This window comes from Puma concolor, chromosome A3 (genome assembly GCF_028749965.1).
Source record: "Puma concolor isolate L17-30 chromosome A3, mPumCon1.1.hap2, whole genome shotgun sequence".
NCBI classification, from domain to species: Eukaryota; Metazoa; Chordata; class Mammalia; order Carnivora; family Felidae; genus Puma; species Puma concolor.
The window spans coordinates 98406970-98419858 of record NC_141669.1 but is presented as its reverse complement, the minus strand read 5'-3'; the positions used below and the strand labels follow the sequence as shown (position 1 = coordinate 98419858).

General features: G+C 42.6%; 1 protein-coding gene across 6 annotated transcripts in view; it reads right to left on the bottom strand.

Moving 5' to 3' along the window:
* Positions 1-12889, bottom strand: part of BFSP1 (beaded filament structural protein 1) — a 70938-nt gene that overhangs the window by 44469 nt on the left and 13580 nt on the right. For all 6 annotated transcript variants that reach the window (XM_086701635.1, XM_086701631.1, XM_086701637.1 and 3 more), the window contains exon 3: positions 9422-9549. Coding sequence is in view for 1 of the 6 variants with exons in the window: in XM_086701637.1 (XP_086557763.1) it covers positions 9422-9423 (2 nt within the window). In the remaining 5 variants the exon portion in view is untranslated. The remainder of the gene's footprint in view (positions 1-9421; positions 9550-12889) is intronic.

The window sequence follows — 12889 nt, the reverse complement described above, 5'->3', positions numbered from 1 at the left end:
TGTTGATGCGGAGTGTAAAAGTGTAAATATTTCCTATCGGAATGTTACTATAATTAGTTGGGTTTTCCTCTCACAGGAGGAAAGAAACTAAGCTGGTGTAGTTAGCTTCTTCTGTGGGACCTCTGGCTGGTTTGTGACTTTGTGACTTGTTCTTGAATCCTGTTTTTTAACTGGCCATAAAGTATGACAATGAGCACTAATCGACAGCTGGATTCCCCCTCTCCTGGTCATTTTAGTTTGGGCTCCCCCGAAGCAGACCCTGAAACAAGAGTTAAAGTGCAAGTAGTTTATCTGGAAGGTAATCCCCAGGAAGGGCCTGCAGGGAGGCAGGAGGGAGACAAGGAAGGCCAAACACGGTTTGTGATAACAAGCCAGTCACCATGCTGCGGCAGACAATGGGGGTCAGTCGCACTGGAAACTCTGGGAGATAGCTCAGTACAGGCACCTCAGAGCCACCCCACCCAAGGGTGAAAGAGCTGGAGATTTACCCACCACTCCCAGGGCCCGAGGGCTGATCACAGGGCATTTCTGGTCTGCCACAGGCAGCCAAAGTAGCTGAGGTTAGCTTTTGACCCCACCACCTTAGCAAGTGACCTAGCCAGTCAGGTTCCAGTATGGACACCGGGCAATGGGAATAATCACTTACAGGAAGAGGCTCGTCATACATCTCAGTTTGCCTGAGATGATCCACGTTTACGCATCTATCTCGGCACAAGTATAGATAGCACCCTCCTTCTGTCTCTCTCTGTCCCAAAAATAAATAAACGTTGAAAAAAAAAATTTTTAAAAAAGGGGCGCCTGGGTGGCGCAGTCGGTTAAGCGTCCGACTTCAGCCAGGTCACGATCTCGCGGTCTGGGAGTTCGAGCCCCGCGTCAGGCTCTGGGCTGATGGCTCAGAGCCTGGAGCCTGTTTCCGATTCTGTGTCTCCCTCTCTCTCTGCCCCTCCCCCGTTCATGCTCTGTCTCTCTCTGTCCCAAAAATAAATAAACGTTGAAAAAAAAAATTTTTAGATAGCACCCTCTTTTATTCTCAAGAGTTTCTTGGTTTGTCTGGGAATGCTGCCTCTCTTATTCTGGCCCACGTGACCTGAATGTCTAGCCTGAATCTAATCATAAGGAAACATCCACGCAAACCCAAAATAAGAAACATTCTATTAATAAAAATAGAAGGGGATGATATTCTTCCAAAATGTAAATACCAGAAAAGAAAAAAAGAGACTAGAGAAATATTCCAGATGAAAGGAAACTAAGGAATCACAGCATCTACATGCAATACTGTTCCTAGACCCCATCCTACATTTGGAAGAGAAGAAAGTGCTATAAAGGTCATCGCTAGATCCCTTGACAAAATTAGACTATGGACACTCAATTAGGTAAAAGAATTGTGTCAATGTTAAATTCACTGAAGTTTCTGACTATAGCACAGTTAAGTAAAATGATATCTTTATTCTTAGAAAATATATTCTTAGCCATCTAGGGGTGAAACACATGATATATGCAACTTACTCTGAAAAAATGCTGAAAAGCAAAATAAAATAAAATAAGTTCTGAAAAGCATGACATGTGTAAATATAAACATAGACATAAACATAAAAATGTATGGAGAAAGAGAGAGAAAGGAGATGAGGCAAAATAGTGACAATACGTCAATCTTGGTAAAGGATATATGGGTGTTGTATAATCGCAATTTCTCAAAGAAAGTTGGAAATTACTTTCAAAACCGTTTGTGGAAATCCCGATCCTCTTCTATGTTAAGCATTTTGCAGTGTAGGCATTTAATAAACATCACTTCCTTTACCTTATAGCCATATATATGTGTGTAACAGCAAAGAGAGAGAGAGAAGGACAGAGAGGAAGATGGTTTAGCCAACTGTGTAGTAACAACAGGAGAAAATGGTCTATAACCATTATAAGCATGTGGAAGACATGATGATATAAGTGAGAATGTTTATAACAAACATGAAGGGGAGCAGAAAAACAAAATACCAGATGCATGGTGATGACAGTCATCTAAGAACACATATATGTACATAATCGGATACTCGTGTCATATACCAGGTTTTATATTCATCACATCTTATTGTCATTTAAAGCTAATTGCATATATGGTGCTTCTTAAAATTTTTAATTAGCATTCTTGATTAAAGAACTGAACAACTATTTTATTTATTTTTTTTTATTTTTTATTTTTTTTTAATTTTTTTTCAACGTTTATTTATTTTTGGGACAGAGAGAGAGCATGAACGGGGGAGGGGCAGAGAGAGAGGGAGACACAGAATCAGAAGCAGGCTCCAGGCTCTGAGGCATCAGCCCAGAGCCCGACGCGGGGCTCGAACTCACGGACCGCAAGATCGTGACCTGGCTGAAGTCGGACGCTCAACCGACTGCGCCACCCAGGCGCCCCCTGAACAACTATTTTAAAAGCCTGAGTAAAATAGGCATAGATGTTTGCCTTTTTTTTTTTTTTTTTTTTTTTTTTTTTTTTTTTAAATTTTTTTTTTCAACATTTTTTATTTATTTTGGGACAGAGAGAGACAGAGCATGAACGGGGGAGGGGCAGAGAGAGAGGGAGACACAGAATCGGAAACAGGCTCCAGGCTCTGAGCCATCAGCCCAGAGCCCGACGCGGGGCTCGAACTCACGGACCGCGAGATCGTGACCTGGCTGAAGTCGGACGCTTAACCGACTGCGCCACCCAGGCGCCCCGATGTTTGCCTTTTAGTCAACTTCATATTCTACAACTTTGAGCTTTCTCTTTCAGTTTACATACATCCTGAGTTTGCTGTGGGCTTTTTCCAGACACAAAGAGTAGTATAGAACATTCATGTAAATGCCGGGTCTCTGCTGTTTTCTAGTTGTGTGGTCTTGAACAATTCAGTTAATCTGTTTTCTAAAATGATGGATTTGAGCAAAACAATCTCTAAGATCTCCTTTCTGCTTGTTAGGGGCCAAATTGTGTCCTCTAAAATTCACGTTTTAGGGGCACCTGGGTGGCTCAGTCAATTGAGCATCTGACTTTGGCTCAGGTCACTATCTCACGGTTCATGGCTTTGAGCCCCACGTTGGACTCTGCTGACAGCTCAGAGCCTGGAGACTGCTTTGGATCCTGTGTCTCCCTCGCTCTCTATCCCTGCCCCCCCCAAAATAAATAATAAACATTAAAAAAATTAGTAAAGAATAAAAACAAATAAACCACATTTTAGTCCTAACCCCCAGGGCCTTAGAATGAAACCGTATTTGGAGATAGGGCCTTTAAAGAGGTAATTAAGGTAAAATGAGGTCATATGAGTGGGCCCTAATCCAGTGTGACTGGTGTCCTTATAAGAAGAGTAGATGAGGACACAGACATACATACAGAGAGAAGACCATGTGAGGATACAGGGAGAAGGTGGCCATCTGCAGCCAAGGAGAAACCAACTCTGCCGATACCTCAGTCTCAGACTTCAAGACTCCACAGCTATAAAAAAAAAAAGTGAATCTCTGCTGTTGAGGCCACCCAGTCTGTGTTTCTTTGTTATGGCAGCCCAAGCAAACCGATATACTGCTCTAACATTCTGATTCTTCCGTTTGCTCTTCTTTTATAGGCCATCCATTTCCCAGGATATATAAATGTCTGCCACAAGAGGGCCACTCCGCCCTCAGAGTGAACACCCTGCCTCCTGGTCGCCCAGAGAGCGATTGTTGATTGCAAAGGGGACAGAAGGATGTGCAGATGAACAGCCTGAAGCCTTTCCACAAAACTGGATCGACCCCAAAGACAAGCCATCCTGGAAAGCTTCATTTCCAGTAGGGTGACCAGCAAACCCAAGGGAAAGGGCAGACCCCTGGCTCCCCAGCCCCTGCTCTCTTAGGGTGGCCTCCCCATCAGGCCCCAGCCTTCATAGTATGCTTAGCTACCCTGTAAGTGATGAGTCCGCATGAAGAGTAATAACAGATGGGGAAACATCAGAAGCAAGTCTCAATCTCCAGCTGCACACACACGGATAACTATGAAGACTTCCGGGAAAGTAAAGCCGCAAATTCAAACACTATCAAAGGCAGGAGGGCACTGAGCACCAACCAGCCTTTCTCAGGGTCTGGTACAGAAACTGAAGTAAGAATCAACAAACCCAAATTTGTTGGATGACAGATATGTTCCTTGGGCTTTTCGACTGATGCGCACCAGGACAAGGCATGACAACTAAATGCAACGCACAATCCTATACTGAATAGGATTTTAGACTAAGAAAAAAAAGCTATAAAGGATTATTATTGTGATGATCGGTGAAATTTGGATAAGGAATACAAATTAGATAATAATATTACAAGTGTTGGGGCACCTGGGTGGCTCAGTCCATTAAACGTCCAATTTCAGCTCAGGTCATGATCTCACCATCATTGGTGGGGTCGAGCCCCACACTGGGCTCTGGTCAGCACAGAGCCAGAGCCTGCTTCAGATTCTGTGTCTCCCTGTCTCTCTCTCTGTCCCTCCCCTGCTCGTGCTCTCTTTCTCTCTCAAAAATAAATAAACATTCAAATAATAACAATAATATTATTACAAGTGTTAAAATGGCTGCTTTGGGGGCGCCTGGGTGGCTCAGTCGGTTAAGCAGCCGACTTCGGCTCAGGTCATGATCTCGCGGTCCATGAGTTCGAGCCCCGCGTCGGGCTCTGTGCTGGCAGCTCAGAGCATGGAGCCTGTTTCAGATTCTGTGTCTCCCTCTCTCTGATCCTCCCCTGTTCATGCTCTGTCTCTCCCTGTCTCAAAAATAAATAAACGTTAAAAAAAAAAAAAAAATTTAAAAAAAATGGCTGCTTTTGGTAATTGTACTATGGCATGTAAGAAAATGACCTTGTTCTTAGGAAATACATGCTAGTTTAAAGAATAATGAGTCACAGTGTCCAATTTACCCTCATTTGGTCAGAAAATAAGTAATATACATGCATATACAATACACACGTATAAAAACAAATACAGAGAATAAAAAAGCAAATGGAGAAAAATGTATATAATTGGTAGGTTTGGGTAAAGGGCATATGCAACATTTCTACAAATTTGAAATTATAACAAAAGAAAAATCACTCCCCTCCCCAAATCCCAAACACCTCTGGGAAAATTGTGCTGAGAATAGATATTTCTTAGTAACAGCAAGAAAATACAAAAATGCTCCTTGCTCCTTTGATTTATGAGATGGTATCATGGTCTCAGCAACCAGGGTTTCACTGATGATTATGGTGGGAGTTTAACACCACTAATAATGAAGGGCTTTTGAAATACATGTGGACTTACCTTCCCTGAACACCAGACAATGGGGCACTACCTCGGAATGTCTCTTAGACATTGCTACACCTGCTCATTCATCATCATTCTGGTCATGCATGAAAAGTGACCATACCCATGACCTCAGGGACGCAGAAATGAGTCATTGTCCCAGCAGGCGCCATCCTCAGGACCAAGTTTGGAGAAGGCTCTTTCACAGTTATAATTTCTTGTGAATTTAAAGCTAGCCACGCTATTCATATTTCTGCTCTGTACTTCTCTTTAAGATATCATTAAAGAGACCCACCACCACTCTTAAGCTGGGTCAGCCTACATCTGAACCACAGCTCCTTTTCTTCTGGGAATAGATTGTCAAGTGGTTTGATGTATCATGGAGTCACAGTTGGCCAACCGGCATGCCCATTTTGCCCTAAAAGGAGGATGTGCGAGCCCCTGGTTTGTACTACTTAGGAAACGGATACCAAGGAATTAGGCACACATATCCACGAAGGCATTTCTGATAGAAATATACATTCACAGATTGAAGCATACATCTGGTATATCATTTTTATAGGGCCATACCTACTTTCCCATGGATATCAAGAGGAACTGATTTAACTATTTCATAAGAGAAGATATTCTTATCTTCTCAAGTTCACCCAACTTTATAGCTTTAACCTGAAATTGGGAGGGATGATATTCCAAGCTACTTTATCCACTATTTTCAGACTCTGCACACAGTTTGAAAGTATAGTAAGGGATGCTAAGACTGTATATTTTAAGCTCTAACCTTCAATTCTTGGACTTAAACTCCACATGAAGTTTTCCAGTGAAATTTGTAACAATAGCCTGTTTGAGTAAGAGCGCCATTGTTCGGCGGGCATATGAGCCTGACCAAAATTCAAAGAACTACCTATTCCAACCATCTTCCTTGTTAGCTCATTTGCAAAAGGACTGTAATGATGTGAATTACCCTACTACTCCACTCTCTACCACCAGCTCATGGTTGACACTTACTAACTCCTACCCCTTCATTTATCTAATATTTTTGTCTTCTGACTTTTCTTCTCACCCAGCAGATACCATCCTTTTCTTCATTTGTCTTTGCCCCTTGGTTTTGGAAAGCAATATCTTCCTTACTCCCTTGAACAACCCCCCACACCCACCCATCAGCTCATGCAAATTAATTTATGAAGAAGACTATTGAGAGGTCTTCAGTTCCACACACCTGAGCCCACCATAGGCTTAGCCAAGATGCCTCTCTAAGGCTCCTGGCTAAGGCTCCACCTCTCCACTACCCAGGCAGACCTGTTCACGCGATTGTTCTAACTAGCCTAGAGCTCTTTAAAGGCAAGGCAGATGTCAATGCTGTTCATTCTACAGTGCCCACTCTCCACCAGAGGATTGGTCCAGGGATCCATCTTCCATCCTTCCCCAGGCTGCTGGAAACCCTAGAAGGTTAGCCCTCCTAGATTGCTTCCCCTGACTCCGTGCCCTCGGTCTTCCTGTAGGGTTTCGCAAATGGGGGTCGCTGGCAGGAGATCACAGAGACTTCCTTCCTGTTTCCCTCTCCCCTCTAAGCAAAATCACCCCTTCATGGCATCTCATGCTTCCTGCTGTTGTTAGTTCTGGGCCCTTTATCACGCTTTGATGATTCCCTTAACCCTGCTCACAGCTCTGGAGGTTGTCTCTTCATTGAATTCTCTTCAGTTAAGCTCTTTGTTTATACCGTTTATTTCCCACCAGATACAGAAGAACCCTGGCGGATGCAAAATCTCATTCATCAACCAGTAAAGCTTCTGAAACACTGTATCCGCTAAAATGAATTAAACAACAAATGAAACTTAGAAAGAAACTTGAAATCAAGACAAAGTTTTTGAGTGTTGGGAAGTTTCATCTTGAAACTTTCAGATGGGGAAGCTGAGTATCGCTTGGCCAAAGACGAAGCTCGAGGCTCTTATCAATAGCTGTACCAGAGGCCTGGCCCTCTTACTCCATGTTTGCTGACTGGGCTGTTTCAAAAGATGTAGTCAAATTTTGTAAGCAGCCCTCAGTTGAAATTTGCTTTGCTCTCCACTGTGATGACTAGATTTCTGTTGTCTCCCATCGTTAGAAGGAATATAGAGGGACAGGACAAAAATCCATTCGTTAAGAAAGAAAACAGTGCACCAGTCAGCAGAATGACTAGACACAATAAAAGAAAAAAAAAAAACTTCCTTGAAAAAGAGCTTTCTATTTTAAGAAGATGAATAAAAAGAAGAGATGCCCTCAAGTGATAGATAATGAAGACATTCCCGAGGCATCCTCAGCCTCTGTGGCTTTTCAGATGTAAACCTGAAATGTAGTCCATTACAAAGGGTGGCATCCAAGCTGGATTCCGGCTGCTTGTTCTGTTCTGTGGTCAGCCTGTGCTGAACATAGCAGTTTAAACAAGCCACAGAGCTGTGAGTGGCCCCTGTGTCTAAAATGCCTTCTGGATTATCCTCAATGACCCTAATCATAGGACTTAGAATCTGAAAGGATGAGAATTAAACGGGACATTTAGGGTCCAGCTCTCCGGGGTACATTATTTTTTCAAACTAACCTGGGTTTTTGGGTAACACACACACTGGATCTGAAAATGCCACTTTTTGTCACGATTTGCTATGTGATATCCTAGTGACCTCTAAGGCCAATTCCAGGACATCGCAGGGACAACACACCAGTGTCCCCAAGCCTGCATTTGGGGCACTATTTGGCTGAGTCACTTGCAGTATTATTCTGGAGCTGCCTCTCAGGAGCTTATAAGACCCAACTATTTTATTTCCAGGAATTTGGGTTGCTGGTTAACACCTCACTGATAGCTTGAAATCAGCAATAGTGGGAGTTTTCACACCACAGGAGTTGACAAACACTATAAAGACATTTCTTCCCTTGAAACTCAGCTGTTCAACATTCACTGGAATCATGTTAACTATGAAATAATACTGATCCATCTCTCCAATTGAGAAGGAAAGCTGGTAAATGCAAATAAAAAGGGCCAGCCAGATGTCCAAGGCCAGATAGTCCCCCTGCATGCTTTTGGCTTCTGCAATCTTGCTTGCCTCTTACATCAGCCAGAAGCCAGGAATCTGAAGCTTGAGTATACTAGTCCCGCCCAACCCGGAAGCACATATGTATAAAAGATCAGTATAACCCAAGCCAGATGCTCAGCCTTTGGAGTTGACTCCGCTGGGCCGGCACCAGTGACAAATAAAAAGTCTTTTCTGATTCCCTAGCGCTTGTCGCTTGTCTCTTCCTGGGCGCCGAGTATTTGCTATAACACAGGGGCTGAAATTGATGGGTAGAAACTTGTTCTTTCTTCAATCCCTGCAAACTCAAAGAAGAGAACCAGCCTTCCTAAGTACATTATTGAAAAAAGTCCCCTAAATTCAAATACTCAGTTAAAAAAATTAGAGCAGAATTAGAGTCTACAGCCTGAGAAAATGGTTTGTTTTGATTTCGAGTTGGCTCAAGAAGTTTCTGACAATTAATTTCCTATAATTGCCTTATAAAGTTAAAATGCCTTCCAAACTTTTATGGGGCCATTTTAAAACCTAGGGAAATCAGCCAGTAAATTAAAGTGTATCTCTGCAAGGAGAGAAAGAGATTGATCTCAAGACTAGTTTAGGCCCAGCTGGAGGACTTGGTCTCTGTTCCAGTGGAAAGGAAGGTAGCAATCCTTAGCAAAGCCCAAGATTTCTTTTTCCTGAAATAATGACTGACCACTGCCTCTGTTGTTTTTGGCCAACTGTTTGACCAAAACAAGAATTTTGCAACTGCAATGACCTAACTTGGAAAACAATTTTATAACATTTTCTAGGAACCACAAAACCTTTGTTTTACTCTTTCTGAAGACCGACAGTGGGACCAGAAGGAGAGCATAATATTTTGCCGTGTAACAAAGAAAAAAACTTGATAAGGTCAGCGGCTGGAAGACTATTTCAGTTCAAATAACGGTCATCCAGAGCCCGTGAAATGCTGCCTTTCAAACCAATAATGAACGTGCCTTGCACAACATCACATCCAGCTAAAATCCTGGATCCGCTCAGCTGATTATTAGGGCATTAAATGGTGACCTTTATCATACAATAAATTGTAAGCCGGGCAGCTAGGTCTGACAAAAACAGCAGGAACTGCAGTTAGCAGCAAAAACAGACTCACATGTTAGAAGAGCCAGGAGAAAACTTCTTGACGTGGTTGGAAGAAAACAGAAGCTTCTTGCAGTGACTCGGACTTCAGTTGGATGAGTGCAGATGATCCAAGTTAGGCAACATTATGATTGCTGGGGACTGCAAAAAAAATCAGTCAGTTCAACTATCAGCAAAATGCCCTCCCAAGGCCTATTAAATAATGTACCAGTGAAGTTATTTGAAGTAAACTGATACACTGTGCCATAGGATGTATGGACTAAAATCATGGACACTTGAGTTCAATGGTCTAGGTTTAAATTCTCTGCAACCCATGGCGTGCCTGAGTGGTTTAGTTGGTTAAGCGTCTGACTCCTGATTTTGGCTCAGGTCGTGATCTCAGGGTTTCTTAAGTTTGAGCCCCATGTCGCGCTCTGCACTAAGAGTGCAGAGCCTGCTTGGGATTCTCTCTCTCTGCCTCTCCCTTACTTGCGCTCTCTCTCTCTTTCAAAAATAAATAATAAACTTTAATAATTCTTTGTGACCCATTAGCTACATGGTCTCAGAAAAGAGACTTAATCTCTCTAAGCCTCACATGCCCCATCTAGAAACTGGGGGTGATAGTAGTTCCCAAAAGATGTTGTGAGGGCTACATAATGTGTTCAGAATGATGGGTGGCACATAGTAAGTGCTTAATAGACATTAGAGATTATTATTTATTTTTTTTTTTTTTGCATATAGGCTGATGGACTTTAAGCATTTGTCTTAGTTTGGAATCCCCCAGAAACAGCCTCTGAGCACAAGTGGTGTATTTGGGAGATGATCATGTCATAGCAGTGGATGAATGGGGGACGTAAGGCAGGAAGGGAAGGTGGCCAGTCACGGGGGTGTCATCACCACTACCTCTGTGGGCAGCAGGAGCTCCCTGTATCTGGGACCTCTAGGAGACAGAACAGGACACCCCACAGAACTATCCCACCCAAGCAGGGAGGAAGCTGGGTACTTATCCACAGCTCCCTGTCCATCTTTGGTTGGGAACTGCTCCCAAGGGCATTCACCCTCTAGGACACGGGACAGAAAATGGCAGGAAGTTCAGAGTTTGCAGCCTTCAGCATGAGAGAGTGGAAGGGGACACGGGAAGGGAACTGGCAGCAGCTACTAGAGCCCTGCATCACTGTTTTCAGATCATTAAATGAGCTGGAGTTCCTTTATTTATTTTTTAATGTTTATTTCTTTTGAGAGAGAGAAAGAATGAGCAAGAGAAGGGGCAAAGAGAGAGAGGAGAGAGAGAATCCCAAGCAAGCTCTATGCTGTCAGCACAGAGCCCAACGCAGGGCTTGATCTCATGAGCTTAGGATCATGACCTGAGCTGAAATCAAGAGTTGGGATGTTTTGGGTTTTTTTTAATCTTTATTTATTTGCGGGGGGGGGGGGGAGAGAATGAGACAGAGCATGATCAGGGGAGGGGCAGAGAGAGAGGGAGACACAGAATCCAAAGCAGGCTCCAGGCTCTGAGCTGTTAAGCACAGAGCCTGACATGGGGCTCGAACTCACGAACGGCGAGATCATGACCTGAGTTAAAATCTGACGCTCAACTGACTGAGCCACCGAGACACCTCTGAAGTTTATATATTTGTTTTAATGGGTCAACCCTTAAGTGACAATAATACAACAGAGCAAAACAAAAAACTGTGTTCATTCTATGCTGGTTTTAATGGAGGTATTAAGAAATAAATCATGTAACTTAAAAACATTTGTATGTAAGTGCCCATTAAATCAACACAATGTTGAGAATAATGGAGTTTCAACCCTAATTCTGCTCTGAACGGCTTACTCTTCCTCAATATCCATCACCCAAAGCTAGGGAGGTATCCAGTGTTTTTCACAGTTCTGTGGAAGACCCAAGCCTCCATGGAAAAGGAAAACATCCCTCTTTTTTCAAAAGTCACCAAACTCTTAGCAGTTCCAATAACTGGCTTTTTCAGTAAACGAAACCATTTGCGTTTTTAGGAAAAATAATATATTAAGACTTTCCCATGCATCCAGAGGTTTGACACTAAAACGGTAATGAACACCATAAACTCCATTCCTAAACTGTACAATGTATCTGTTGGATAATCTGATTGTTTGTGTCTTCTTCATGTGAAAGCAGAAAGCCTGTATATGAGGCCAATGTTTCTTTTTTTTTTTTTTTTAAGATTTTTTTAATGTTTATTTGTTTGTGAGACAGAGAAAGACAGAGTTTGAAGGGGGGAGGGTCAGAGAGAGGGAGACACAGAATCTGAAACAGGCCCTGGGCTCTGAGTTATGAGCACAGAGCCCAACATGGGGCTCGAACTCACAGACCGTGAGATCATGACCTGAGCCGAAGTCGGACGCTTACCCACTGAGCCATCCAGGCGCCCCGAGGCCAACGTTTCTAAAGACAAATGACTGCCTCAGAGGAAAAGATTGGAAGATTTGCCTATCTAAAACGTAAACTGTTTTGTGTTACAAAAAAAAAAAAAAAAACCACAATAAAGAACAACAAACCCTAAACAATGTTAAAAGCTAAAATAAACACAGGGGGATGGTTTGCGTATTACACAAAAGACAAAGTACTAGGTAATGAAAATTACAAATCAAGAGCAAAAAGACAAAAAGCCAGCAGAAAAGTGAAGGACAAGATCAGCTGAGAAGTTTACCTGTTTCAGAAATCAGCCATTTGTGACATTTTCAAATGAAAGGAAAAAGAACCATATATAAGTAGCTCATGGTTCTGAAGCAAAGAATTACTTTAGAGTTTGATATGAAATGTTCAAGTTTACAGAAGGCACATGGCCAAATACATGAAAAGATGTTCAATTTCACTATTCATCAAAATACACATCAGAATATATATATATATATGGGAGGTGGTTATTTCAAGGAGTTGGCTTATGCAATTGTTGGGGCTGGAAAGTCTGAAATCTGTAGGGCAGGCTGGCATTTCCAGTAAGAGGTGAGATTGCAGTCTTGAGTTTGAAATCTGTAGGGCAGGTCAGCAGGCTGGATATTCAGGAAAGCTTATTTTGTTTTATCTATCTATCTATCTATCTATCTATCTATCTATCTATCTATCTATCTATCTAAGTAGGCTCCATGCTGGGCTCCACGCTCCAATGCGGGGCTTGAATTCATGACCCTGAGATCAAGATCTGAGCTGAGATGTAGATGTCTGGACCAACTGAGAAACCTAAGCACCCCCAGGGAAGATTTCTATCGTTACATCCTTGAGCTAATTCCTTCTCCAGAAAATCTCAGATTTTGCTGTTCAGGACTTCAGTTGAGTGGATGCGGATCAGTCCATGTCTACTGATTATGCTGATCACATCTACAAACTATCTTCACATCAATGTCTTCACTAGAATTTGACCAAGCCATCAAGCACCAAAGCCTAATCAACTTGACACATAAAATTAGCCACCACACATGGTTATGTCTGCTGCTTCATGGGGAAAATAGGAGTCCTCAGAAAGACACT